This window comes from Chiloscyllium punctatum, chromosome 25 (assembly GCF_047496795.1).
Source record: "Chiloscyllium punctatum isolate Juve2018m chromosome 25, sChiPun1.3, whole genome shotgun sequence".
NCBI lineage: Eukaryota > Metazoa > Chordata > Chondrichthyes > Orectolobiformes > Hemiscylliidae > Chiloscyllium > Chiloscyllium punctatum.
This window is the reverse complement of record NC_092763.1, coordinates 72,508,158-72,522,749: the sequence shown is the minus strand read 5'-3', so window position 1 is coordinate 72,522,749 and position 14,592 is coordinate 72,508,158. Positions and strand designations below refer to the sequence as shown.

General features: G+C 39.1%; 1 protein-coding gene across 1 annotated transcript in view; it reads right to left on the bottom strand.

The window, feature by feature from the left end:
- Positions 1 to 13,994, bottom strand: part of LOC140495673 (melatonin receptor type 1B-like) — a 155,205-nt gene extending 141,211 nt beyond the window's left edge. Inside the window, exon 1 of the mRNA XM_072594662.1 lies at positions 13,496 to 13,994. Within this exon, the coding sequence (XP_072450763.1) occupies positions 13,496 to 13,673 (178 nt within the window). The 5' untranslated portion in view covers positions 13,674 to 13,994. The remainder of the gene's footprint in view (positions 1 to 13,495) is intronic.
- Between the last annotated feature and the right edge of the window lie 598 nt (positions 13,995 to 14,592).

Here is a 14,592-nt window from a genome sequence, read left to right as displayed (position 1 = left end):
CTCACTAAGGCTGCAGTAAATGGAGCTGTTGAGTCAGAACTAGGTTACCCAATAGGTACTTGCCATTTCCTTTGACGTTTGATGAGCACATAATGCACATACAAAAGGGAGCTCTCAGTCAGTGTGCATTACCACGCAGTGTTTCCTCTACAAGTGCACACCAATCTCTTCAAATTCCGAAAATGAGGAGACTATTGCATAGAAATGGGGACTTGTTAAATTAATAAGTAATAAACTCAATGCTGACCTATTTGCTGAAGTGCTGATCATTTGCAAAGTCATGTCAGCACCAAAAGCTGAAGTGTTTTCATGTTATAAAATTCGGCATTGGTATGAGGGTTCTTCATTTATCTATGGACAAGAAGGCAGTCAGCTGTGATATTCAAGAAGACTTAGTCATGAAGAGAAGAATTTGAAGATTTCCAGGATTTCCCTGGACATATTTCCATCTGTGTTTTCTACTTTCCTCAAACCATGTTAAACAACAGCCTGGCTTGTTTGACAAAGTTGGGAAGGGTACAGTGGGTGTTTACAATTTTTTGGGAGTTCTATGTTTCCCAACAAAATGTCCCAATGTATCCAATGGGAGGGAAATCCACTTTCTGCTCCCTAGCACTATCTGTCAGTGACGAGCCTGGTAAATACATTAAGATCTGTGGACCACTCCTCTCAGGGCTATTCAAATTGGGCTCATCAAACATACGCAGGGGGACTTGCCTAGCAATCCAATGGGTATTTAGAGATTATGGGTTGCCTCTGAAGATGGCAGAGAAAGTTGAAAGCCAGACAATCTGGGTATTGAGTCAACTTCCTGGAGGTGAGGGATGTTGACATGAAGAAACTGCTACATGTTATGAATGACCAATGTATTCACTCTGGGAATTGTTATTTGTACCTGTAGGCGAGGCCAAGTTCTGTAGATAGTCTCAATGTGTGAGCGTCTGTTTAAGGACTCTTCATTCCTTTATTATATATGGGCATCACTCATCCTTAGTTGCCCTTGAACTGAGTGGTTTGCAAAGGCCATTTCAGATGACAACCGGGAATTAACCACATTGTTTTGGGTCTGGAGTCACACATAGGCCAGACTGAATGAATAAATGATTTCATTTGGTCAAAAGTCAAATGACACCAGTTTATAGTTGAACAGGTTTATTTGAAAATACAAGCTTTTGGAACCTCACTCAAAGCTTGTGCTTTGAAATAAACCTGTTGGACTATAACCTGGTGTTGTGTGATTATTGACCTTGTCCAACCCAGACCAACACCAGCACCTCCATATAAAGATTTGGGAAAATACAATGAAAAGTGTTTTGTCACCACAATCCAGCGCCATTTTGGATTATAAAAGGAATAAGAAGAATTTATTTAAATAGAGTTTAATCTTTTGTTCATTGACAGAAAAATATAAAGGAAGAAAAATAACATTCAACTTTACAGTCCTTCTTGTCAAGCATGGCTCTGGATTTTTCTTAAGATCTGCAGAGTTTCTGGAGGATGTTCTGGTCTCCCGGTCACAATAAGTCCCCATTTCGGGTCCCAAGAGTCCTTGCTGACATGAGTAGTAATCCCGATCCAGAACCAACATCACTTGGAATCCCGGGCCCACCACAACCACAAGCCACCGCTATAGCCACCACCTCACTGCCTTCACCATGAGTCTCTCTCTAGCCTCCTCTGCAATGACACCTTCTCCACCATCAGCAAGGAAAAGATGCAGAAAAGGAAAAAGAAAGAAGATGAAAAGTAAAGAAAAAGAAGAATGCAGCTGATCTGGAGCAGAAAGGCTCAGAAGCCCAACCATTCGAGAGCTACTTTGCCATTGCCGCCATCTTGGAATGTGATAGATTTTCTCCATTTCAATACATTAGTGAGCCAGATTTTCTTTCATAGCAATCAACAATGGCTGTTATGGTAAGCACCACTGACCCTAGCTTTATATTCCAGATTTTATTTTGTATTAATTGAACATAAATTCTACCATTTGCCATGATGGAATTTGAACCCACAATTTAGGATTATTAGCCCAGTGATTTTGCCACTATGTCATCAACACCCCATGAGTCAGTTTAACTGACCAAACAGGAGAAACTGAGGATTCCTGATGAAGGGCTTTTTCCCAAAAAGTCGATTCTCTTGCTCCTCGGATGCTGCCTGATCTGCTGTTTTCCAGCACCACACCCTCTGACTGACCAATCATCCCAGTAGGTTTTCACATTTAACAGGCTTTAGGAACAAACAAAACTGGGAAACCAAGAACGCTGACATTGTCTTTGTTGTAACATTTAGATCTAAATGTGAACTATTACTTCAATTAAAAAGCTGGAGAACCATGCACATAACCATGCACAATTTGATAAATGTAACATAGGAAGGGGCTGGATGACAGCGACTCAGTACCATTCCTGACAAGAATACACTCAAACTCCTTACAAGGTATTAGTCTGGGCCACTGTATAAAGATTAGAGACAGAAAAACTGCAAAATTAGGTCTTGTTTTCAAGCAGTGAGTTATTGTGATCTGGAATCCATTGCTTAAAAGGACAATGGAAGAAATTTCCAAAGTAGCATACTGAAGGGAATGGGATAAACACTTGAAAGGAAACAACGACAGATTACAAGGAAAGAGCAGGGGAGTAAGGTTGATTGGATGGACCTACCAAGGAGTCCACATAGATGTTGAGGATTTGTGCTGTATCATTTTCGTTCTATAATTCTGCATGTTCCTGCTCAAATTACTCACCACTGATCATCATGTTATATAAGAATTCCTCCCCATTGATCACCATGCTATATGAGAATTCCATATCACTGATCACCATATTACACGAGAATTCCTAATCACTGATCACCATGTTATATGAGAATTACTCATCACTGATCATCATATTATATGAGAATTCCTTATCACTGATCACCATCACTGCATTGTATGAAGTTGTCTGTTTTATTGCTCAATATGGTGTAGAATTGCTACCACCATTCTCTTTCAGAGTAGTGACATACAGGCCTCTCTTGGTCTAATGTGATATAGCAAAATCATTAGCTCCTCTAATGAGAAAATGGTCTTGTCTTGAGCAAGATGTAGTTAACTGTATGTTAGCAACTAAATATAATTTGCACTAACTTGTTAGACATTGTTAGAGAGACAATGATGAGGAACTTGCTCCTTCAAGATCACAAGCTAATCACCCACCAAGTTTGTATGATATGAATATAGTTGATGATTCTTAAAACACTCCTATTAACTCTTTTATAAACTTACACCCTTTTAAAACTGTCTGAACATTTCCATCAACTGCACTTTCCCAACGTATTCCATATTCCTTGACTCATGTCATGAACAAAAATCTATTGATCTCCATCTTAGATTTATTCACCAAATGAGTATCCACAGAATAATAAACCTTATCACAACTGATTCTACATCAAGGTGGAGTTAGGATGCTAAATCTCTTAAAAATCTATGGTCAGTTGGAATAATTGTTTTATTTATTTCCTCATTCAGAAGGTTGTGAACCTATGGAATTCCATAGATCCTGTCAGTGAGGACATATCTCATTTGTTCATTCTTAAATGACTGACACCCGATCTTGAGACTAATTTTAAGTCAAGGATTTGGCCATTTAGAGCTGAAGTGGAAGTTATTTTCAATGCACAGCACAGTGAGCCAATCAGTGAAGAACAGAACTATCCGAGTAATTCAAGTTATCATTAAAACATGAAGATTCTATCACATTCAGGAGCCACGCTGGATGTTAAAATGACAGTAGATTTCAAGTCACAAGATCAAGTTGCAGCATAGAATTGTTTAAATTGAGACTCTGAAAGCTCGCAATATTTTTGAATTTGAATGAGACAAATTCACAGGTGAATCTATTCATTAGACCAATAAACTTCATATTAAATATTGTCATCCTTGCCTTCTCTTAAATTAAAATGACTGTCTAACTTGCAATAGGAATGAAGATATATAGGAATGTAGAAGCCATTTCACCCCTCAAGACTGTTCTTTCAATCATCAAGATCTCAAATCAAACTCCATATACCCCACCATTGCCTCATATCCTTAATACTCTTAACAACAAAAATATTTCAATCTCATTATTAAAATAAACAAATTTTCCACCAATTGTTCTATGTTCCATGAAGTATAGATCACCCAAAAAACTGTTTCTCTTTCTTCTATCAATGTTAAGCTGCTCACTGGCCACCACAGTCTCCTGCTCAGACATGATCTTTAATATATTCATATATTAATGTACATCATCCCTGTTTTCAAATCTCCCTACCTCCTAACCCTGCAATCTTCTCCAGCCATGTGTGCACATAAACTGACCGAGGTGTATCCCTGATTTTAATTGTTCCCCCATTGTTGGTCACTATACTTTCAGGTGCCTCATCCCTATTTCATTTTGGAATTTGCCTCCTCAACCTTTCCATATCTCTGCCTCACTTTCGTCTTTTGCAACGCTCCTTAAAATCTAATTCTTTGATCAAGCTTTTGATCATCTGGGATCAAATCTCTTGCTTCTTCGGACTTTTTAATCATGTTAAAATCACTCTCTAAGTTTACGTTGTTGTCACATACATTTCTGTTTGTGAAATGCAATATTAAACTTTTAACAAGACTTACGTGAATAAGAGCTTCCTCATGCCACTGACTAAAGGTCTGACTCTAACCTTTAGCCTAAAGCCCCTAATCTTGGTCTCCCAATCAAACCTGTCAGTTGCCTTTAACAACTTTATGTTTGGTGGATTTGCATGGTGTACCTTGGGCTTCATTCACACACACAGGCAACTGGAGCACTAAAATGTTTCTCATTGGATTAAACTAAACACCAAATTTACTCATCTTCAGTAATAGTGAAAATAATAGAATATTAAATCCCTTAGAGAGATAACAACTAACTGCTTTATTTTTAATAATGCAACAAGAATCCAAACAGATCAGGACTTTTCTCGTGAATATTTATATCTTCATTGACATTATTCATGAACACCAGGTATATCCATGAAAATCTTGTGAATTTGCAAAAGCTGGACACAAGAAAGCTGTCTCTCGGAAGGTGAATCTTCAGAGACATGAAGTCTTATTGCATCATCAAGGGGAACAAAATTGTCTGCTGGCTTCACATTATGTGTCGATTAAGGATCCATTTTGACTCAGTTTGTCGCATTTTTGCCACTGAGTCAGAACTTCATGCATTCAAGTCCCATCTTGACAATTGGACACATAATCCAAGCTGGTACTTCAGTACAATACTGGCGGAACCCTGCACCATCAAAGGCACCATGTTTCAACAGAAGCACCAAACCTAGATTCCATCAGACTGGTCAGTTAGCTGTGAGGAAGGTCTCATAACACCAATTCAAAGTTAAGGAGAGAAGTTCTCCACAAACCCCCACCCACCTCCCCAATCCTGCGCAATATTTATTCTTCAACCAACTTTGTTTAAGACAGAGTGGCTGGTCATTGTCACCATACTGTTCTGGTTTTTTTTGTATATTAACTGCCAAACTTTAACAACACTTCAATAGTTTTTCATTGGCATAAGAAACTTTCTGATGTCCTGCAGTTTCTTACTTTTCAAATCCAATTTATCTGTGCTCTCACGTTCTTTATACTTTCTGGTATAAAATGAAACACTGCAGGTGACCAGAAATTAAAACAGAACTTGAATCAGACACATGATATCATAAGCTTGGAAGATTTCATATTTCTGCACTCAACTTGTTGATGAAGTAGCATAACCCTGAATGATTATGGATGTGAAATTGTTAAGATTGTAGCAATTTTCAGCAGTCTTTGAAGCACCATTAGGTTTCACTAAGTTGCCGAAATAATATTACAAATGCAAAATGTGACTTGTGTAAGAGGAGAATCATATAAGAAGCCTAAAAGAGTAGAAGAAAATCAAACAATGAAAAGGCTCCTAGGTCCTGACACACCATATTAACTCCCATAATACCGCAATTTCTAATTCTTAAGCCAAAGTTTGTAATAACACTTATTTGCAGAAGTAGCCGAGAGTCATCTAAAATTATGATGTTGACACCAAAGTTTTTCACGTTGCACTGTCATACTTTATTCACAAGCTTTGCTGACAGAATGTGGCACAAAAACTAATTATCCAGGACATAACAATTCTAGCATCAAACATTGAGCAATGTATCGATGGAAGTCTTCATTGCAATCAGTTAATGACATTGAAAGTTAGCAACTGTGAGAAACTATGAGGCACATTTTAACTATTGGGCCAAACAACAGTGCCAACATGAGACCTAGCCCTTTTCAAAGGATAAGTCATATTATATGGGGTGGGACACATGTCCGTAACGAGCACCCTCACGACAGCTCAATCACCTCTGCATTAGATTGAAGCTGAGAAAAAGATAGAACTAAGGGATGCATGTGGAGCAACATGTTGCATTATTCTGCTGGGTTCATAAAAATATCTTAGCACTTAGCTTCTCAGTTTTCTTCAACTGTTCCACGCAGGGTTGGCTGAGCTATGTGTCTGCAGTGTGCAGTTCTCCCAGACTAGTACCTCCATTTTAACTCCTGCTGCCCTATTTTCATCAGGTACAGGGAGTTCAAATCTCTCCCAAATGTTACAATCATACCAATGGACCATGACAATGGATCATCAATTACAAAAACAAGAGATAGAATTTATTACAGTCACAGATTTTTCAACTTGTTGTTTAACTCTATAATTAAATTGGCAGATTATTCTTCAGAATTTCTCTTTGGTTTAAGATCTTTCAAACCCTCTATTGTGTTGGCCAACAGCCTAAAGTGGAATTGCCCGACCACAGAAGAGCAAAGTATATGTTTTTCTGTTCCACATGTCTTCTACACAATGCCACACAGCAAACATAATTTAGTTCTTGCATTCCTCACATGTATCTCTCTCTCTGGGGAGTGAAGTATGTTTAACTGCAAGCTTAATCAATAGAGTAAAGAGATTTACAAATGCTGTGGAAGGATTGAGTACCTTTCCATTCATTTTTATAAATAATTATTGGTTCGGTGAATAAGAAAAGATACAATAAAAAATCGAATTACGAAGGAGCATTTCATTTTGGAAAATAATATGCATTTTAATTATGCAGAATAAACTTATGTTTACTGTTTCATAGAAGCCACAGTTAACTTCTTTTAATGCAGATATTTTCAAGAGTTAAAATATTATCTACAAAATTGTGAATTGTTATATTAAATCATGTTAAATAACAAAACAAATGATTTGACAAAGAGATGTGCTCTGTTTATCTTCTGACAGATATATGAATATTTATTGAGCTATAATTTGAGCCAATAATGAAATAAATCTCTGAATTGCACACAGTTTTAGGGATGACTTTTATACGCTAGAGTCCTTCTCAACACAAATTTATATCCTTAGACTGATTCAGTACAGGTTTGACAGTCAAGTGATTACAATCTGGACATTCTGTCGATAACTTACTGAGATACAAGCTGCATCAGCACATCACTTATCAACCTTAAATGTAGCATTACATCTGGGCGCATTGTTAAACTCTTACACAAGTTGGATCCAAGCACAAAATAAAGTAATTAATTTGATATCATCTCATTCCATTTGAAAGACTCATAATTCTATTTAAAAATCTTTTCACACAGCAAATAGTTAGGGTATGGAATGCACAACTTGAAATGTGGTGGAGGCAGATTCAGTTAAGGCATTGAAGAGGGTATCGGGTAGTTACTTGGATGGAAATGGTGGGCAGGGATATGGGGAAAAGGCAGGAGACTAGCACAAGGAATACAACCATGGCAAGAATGATGGGCAGAATTATCTCCTTCTGCACCATATTAATTGTGTAATCTTGTGAATTAGGGAACTGGGGGAGATGTACTCTTTCTGTTAATCATTTCAGGTTTTGAAACTATTTGCTTGAGTTTCCCTGAGTCTAAAACATTTAAGGAGTGTTACACACAAACGTTATGCAACAATCTGATTAAGTTACAAATTGAGGAATTATACTGATTTATTTAAAAACATAAGACTAGTAATGTAAGAGCTGTGAACCTGCTGACCTTAATCAATGTGGGTTGGAAGATTATCCTTTCATACTTGCCTGATTTATTACCAGGAAAGGACATTTAAATAATGGCCTGCAATATCTGTGCAAGTGCCACTCAAATTTGGTTGGACACAAATCAAATTGAGCTAAAAGATTGTGGAATATTAAGCTTAAGTAAATTGTGTCTGTAACTAAATTACATTTGAGTATTGATAAAACTTCATGCTGCTTCAGTTATTCACTCATCGCAAAACATTCTCTACCCAAAACAACTAGTCATGTTCCCCAACCTTGATCACATTGACAAAATTCCCACCCATTGCAAGAATTTGGGGTTCTTCATTAAATTGCATTCAATGACTCAGGTTCATCATGACCAGAACTTTCCACTTTTAGTCACATCTAGCTGTAATGGCAAGCAATCACTTGAAGCCTGATCAAAGTTTTTTGATCTGCTGCAAGTAAATATAATGATCTACCTTCAGTTAGAAAAAAACTACAATTAGCAATCAACAGAAATCACAAGACCATGTCCTTTTCTAGGTGCATTAGGTGCATTAGTCAGAGGGAAATGGGTCTGTGTGGGTTGCTCTTCGGAGGTTCGGTGTGGACTTGTTGGGCTGAAGGATCTGTTTCCACACTGTAAGTAATCTAATCTAATCTAAACCATCTCGGATCCCCGATGGCTATCCACCATCTACAATATTCACACCAGGAATGTGATGGAATACTTTCCACTTGCTGGGGTGAACACAATCAGTTTGACTAACACTAAGAAAGTTCAAAACAGGATAAAGCAGCTCGATTGATTGGCATCCCGTCCACTACCTTAAACACTCACTGAAAACAATTGAAAGCATTTACAAGATGCACTACAGCAACTTGCCAAGGCTTCTATGACAATATTTTTTAAACATGTAGCCTCTACCACTGAAAGGTGGCATGGAAATGTTACCTACAATATGTTCCCTTCCAAATTACACACCATCCTCATTTGGAAATGTGCTGCTGTTCGTTCCCTGGCATTAGGTCAGAATCCTGAAAATCCCTTCCCAACTAACACATGGACTGTAATGTTTCAAGAGGATACTTCACCACCACATTCTCCAGCCCAGTGATGGATGACCAATAAATACAGGTCTTTCTGGCAAACCTCACTTTCCATATGTTAAGAATAACAATTCACAAATTCGAGGTGGCACAGTGGTTAGCACTACTGCCTCACAGCGCCAGAGACCCAGGTTCAAGTCCTGCCTCAGGCGACTGACTGTGTGGAATTTTGCACATTCTCCCAGTGTCTGCGTGGGTTTCCTCCAGATGCTCTGGTTTCCCCCCACAGTCCAAAAATGTGCAGGTTAGGTGAATTGGCCATGCTAAATTGCCCCTAGTGTTAGGTGAAGAGGTAAATGTAGGGGAACGGGTCTGGGTGGGTTGCTCTTCGGAGGGTCGGTGTGGACTTGTTGGGCCGAAGGGCCTGTTTCCATGCTGTAAGAAATCTAATCTAATAATAAGTCATTATCTTAAGGTTACAGGTACTCTATGTGCATTACCATAATAGAAACATATATTCCTGGCCATTTCTGCTGCCTAGGTTAATTAGAATGGAACAATGAGAGAAGATCTAAGGCTTCCCCTCACCAAGAGATGTGACATGCCAGTAAATTGTAGACCATTATGTTGGACTCTGCTGATTTGCTGCTAACCCTGATGCTAATCAGTCCTTCTGGAAATGTTGTCATAATTTCATTCGATCATAAGGGAGTACAACAATCAAACTAATGTCACCAGGAGTTAAATGCAAAGAATTCAGGCCATGATACATCAGCAACCATCAGTAATTAGTATTATTTTTAATTTGCATGTTACTTATGACTTATCAAATTCATCCCAAGTGACTGAGACAAAGGGAAGCTATTCCTTCCTCTTCTTGAACTACGTGCAACAATTGACAGTGCAGCAATAACCGAGTAAACCACAATTAACTCAAAACGTAACTCTCAGATTACAACAGGACTTTGATCAGATGGGACAATGGGTTGAGGATTGGCAGATGGAGTTTAAATTAGATAAACATGAGGTGTTGCATTTTGGGAAAGCCAATTAGAGCAGGACTTATACACTTAATGGTAAGGTCCTGTGGAAGTGTTGCTGAACAAAGAGACCTTGGAGTGCAGGTTCATAGTTCCCTGAAAATGTAATTGCAGATAGATAGGATAATGAAGAAGGCATTTGGTAAGCTTTCCTTTATTGGTAGGAGCATTGAGTATAGGAGTTGGGAGGTCATGTTGCAGCTGTGCAGGACATTGACTAGGCCACATTTGGAATATTGTGAGTAATTCTGGTCTTCCTCCTATACGAAGGATTTTGTGATACTTGAAAGGATTCTCAAGGGATTTATAAGGATGTTGCCAGGGTTAGAAAGTTTAAACTATAAAGAGAGGCTGAATAGACTGGGGCTGATTTCCCTGGAGCGTGGCGACTGAGAGGTGACCTTATAGAGGTTTATAAAATAATTAGGGCTATGGGTAGGGTAAATAGACAATGTCTTTTCCCTGGGACTGGGGAGTCCAGAACTAGAGGGCATAGGTTTAGGGTGAGAGGGGAAAGATACAAAAGAGAGCTAAAGGGCAACCTTTTCACGCGGAGGGTGGTGCATGTGTGGGATGAGCTGCCAGAGGAAGTGGTGGAGGCTGGTACAATTACAACATTTAAAAGACATCTGAATGGGTACATGAATAGGAAGGGGTTTGGAGCGATATGGGTCAAGTGCTGGCAAATGGGACTAGATTAATTTCAAATATCTGGTCGGCATGGATGAGTTGGATCTAAGGGGTTTTTTTAATGTGCTGTACATTTCTATGACACTATGACTTTTGAGTTCTGTAATATCATGAACCATTGAGAGCATTTTGTGTTGACAGAAAACTGGCAGCAAAACAATATTCTTGAATAAAGTTTCAAACTTAGACTTACAGTTCATCAAGTCTGAAACTTACACACCTCAGAGCCGCGTGACAGTTTCAGATTTGGATGTTTCACTCTTAAATATACATCTTAAACAGATACATAAAATGTAATTATACCACTCAACTGCATTTTGTTAACTATACATTCATAAAATAACTTCATTATATAATTATATTCTTCATGTTATAGCTCTGTAGATCTCTGAATGTGCATTGTCGATTTGGATAATGCTGTGCATGTTTTTTGTTGTTTCAATCATATTCAGAGGTGCTATTTTCAGAAAGATTTGAGAAAATGTGAGGTAGAAGCTCATCTCAAACAATTGAGCAAGATGACATTTTTGGTTTTGTTGCCTGATATTATACTTTATTACGGTTAACCGCAATATTATGGCCTCTTCATAATTTCAGCATCCCTGATATAAATTTTGCAAAGAACAACCTAATTCAATGTTTCAGTTAATGAGGTTATCTTAATTCTTTTAGTAGTTGGGGCATTGCTAAAACTTTATACAACATTGTACTGATCTATTTTCCTTGCGTTATGTACTGTGCTAACCTCTACTGGGGTTCATTTTATACTCAACTGATTTACATTGCACTCCTGCTTTCTGCTATACTCTGCTGGAAAATGGTCATATAAAAACCAGCCTCAGTCATTTACCCCCTTGAGCCTGTTCCATTTTATTTGTGAGCATGGCTGGTTCACAAACTAACTTCATATACCTACCTTTGTATCCTATAATATTTAGGAGAAACAAAAGTCTCCCTGTCTTAGGTGTAAAATTAAAACTGATCTGCATCATTTACTATTTGCTGAGGTGAATTTCAAAATTGTGTCAAGCTTTCTCAATGCAAGTCTTTCCTAATTCCCCCCGACAGGTCAGGCTATGATCTTTCAGTCACACCCAATCATAGACCTTTAAGCAGAAATAGTTTCCTGTTCTCTAGCCTGTTTCCTCCCCAAAAGAACTTGAAAACTTTGAACAAAGCACCCCTTAAGATTCTACATACCTCGGAGTACAAGCCTAATTTGTTTAATATTTCTTCATAAGGTTAATAGTTAAGAGTTAAGAGTTCAAGAATCATCCAAAAGTACACTTCAAAGCCATTCTGTTCCAAACCACTCCCAGCATTCCCGGAGCAGTCTGACCAAAGTTTTGTATAGCTCCAGTGTAACCTTTACGCTCTTGTGTTCCAGCCTCCAGTTATCAAGACTGGCATATCATTAGCTGATAATTTTCTGTCCCTGAATACCTGTTGATTTGTGTCACACTATATTGGTTTGTTTTGGTTTGCAATACAGTGTAATGCCAACAACATGGGTTCGATTCCGGCACCAGCTGAGGTTACCCTCTTTCTCAACCTCCCCAATTGCCCGAGGCATGGTGACCCTCAGGTTAAACCTCCACTAGCCGATGCTTTCTAATGAAAGGGCAGCTATACAGTTGGGTAGGACTATGGTCACTTTACCAGTTGTATTTTGTTGGTTTCCATTAAACTCAGTTGTTATTCTAAGTTTCTAACTTAACATTAAAGAAGTCCCTTGCAGTTTATTGTAACCTATTCATTGCTCACTGAGAAGTTTTCCATTTCAGAAATGTTTCTTTTTAAATTCAACCTTAATGAGAAGAATAAGCATGGTCTCTTAAATCAACATATCCAATCATTTCTAAGTGATATTATTCTATATTTTGTAATCAACTTGTTTAGAGATGTTATTGCACACCTCTGGGTAGGTGCAGACTTAAACTCGGGCCTTTTGGTTCAGAAGTAGGGTCACTATCACTGTGGCACTAGAGTCCCAATGTGATATAGATGAGGATCACCTATCCTTCAGGAACTGGAGTATCTTTTGTAAGCCAGCTACACTCTCTGGAATAATAGTTACATTTCCAAGCATGATACTTCATTAAATAAAGTTATTTAAGGTCTATGTTGGTGATGTTGGGATACAGAAAATGATCAGGGACATTCCACAAGAAAACCATATGCTTCCAATTTGCTTTATCCAGATCTAGTAACGGGTGAATCATTTTTGTCGAGCAGTGGTAGTGTCCCTATCTCAGATTGGGGAGGCTTGGGTTCAAGTCCTACCTTCTGAGAGGAGTATAATTACATCTCTGAACAAGTTGATTACAAAATATCTGGCGGCATGAAAAAACCACAACTCCCTGGATCGAACCAGAGAAATCGTACCGCTCAAAAGGGGGACAGTCAGCCAACCCTGCTCATTCCGACCCAAAAGTAATGTCCTGTCTAATCCAGTGCTAAAGGAGACATAACGCACAAAACAATTTTTTAAAAAACTTTTTCACTATCAGATTTCCCTCCAGCGGTGATTTGCCGTTTCCATGTGCAGACACCAACTCGCGAGTGAGTGAGACATGAGGCTTTTGTTTTTGTTGTTCGTTTGTTTAACGAAGCTCCCGGAAGCAAGAAAAAGTGTGAGTGAGTCTCTGAGTGCACCTTACCGGCATTCCTGAGCTTCCTGTTCCTGAACACTGACATGATGACCAGGACGTTACCCACAATGTCCACCACGATGGTAAAGATCAGCACCGTGGCCAGCGCCGTGGTGAGCTTCGGGGAGGCTGGACCCCGCTCAGCAACCGAGGAGACCAGCTCGGAGCAATTCCCATCCCCTGACATGTCCGAGACTCAACTCCTTCCAAGCAGAGAACATCCAAAACCTTGTCCTTTCCTCCCTGCCGTCCGGAAGGACATTGGAGTGTTGAGTTTGTTTCAAAAGAAGAAAACTCTTTTATGTCCCGGCCAAGAATCGATTGGCTCGCTGTTTCCTTCAGGGCGTCGTTATATCTCTGCTCTCTCTCTAACCTTCATGTCCATCCAAGATTAATATAAGTAAGTTAACTCAAACTGCCTCCAGTTTGGTGCCATTATCTCATTGGGGGGTAGAGTAGGAGTTGCTTCCCAGTTAGAGTGTGGGCTGCAGAGCGGATCCGGATTGAGAACTTGTTCAGGTGCTGTTTTGTTTTCTCCTTGTTGTCTCTAAGACAGTCCTGTTAGGACGGGGACTTGTTTCTAACCAGCGGAATTTAAGAGAGCTCTCGCCACCTCTGCACTTTGCACAGCTCTCCCTCCTGTTTAACGCTGGAGGGGGTGGCTGTGGCCGAAGGAGCAGCATTTCTGGAGCCGAGGAGCTGTTTGTAAAATAACACACCCCCTCCCATGTCTCTTCTTCAACCCGAAGACACTGTGAACATTTCAGAGAAACAGCGCCATCAAGTGAGACCCAGCAACCTCCAAACGGGACCTGGAGAATGACACTTTCAGCAATTGCTGCTCCCACGAACTGTCCCATGTGGATGAATCCCCCAAATCATATCGATAATAAGGTGGGTGTATGTCAAAAAAAAACTCGTTACCTCACTCTCGAATCTCATATCGAAAATCCTTCATCAGAAATAACTTTTAAAAACCATTCACTGCGCAATATTCTGCAAATTCTAATCGCCTGATTTAAAATGGGCATTTAAAGGTAATGAAGGGGCTGCATTATGTTTGAGAAAAGGGAAAGTGGCCTTCCAATGTGTCAAAAAAGTTTCTT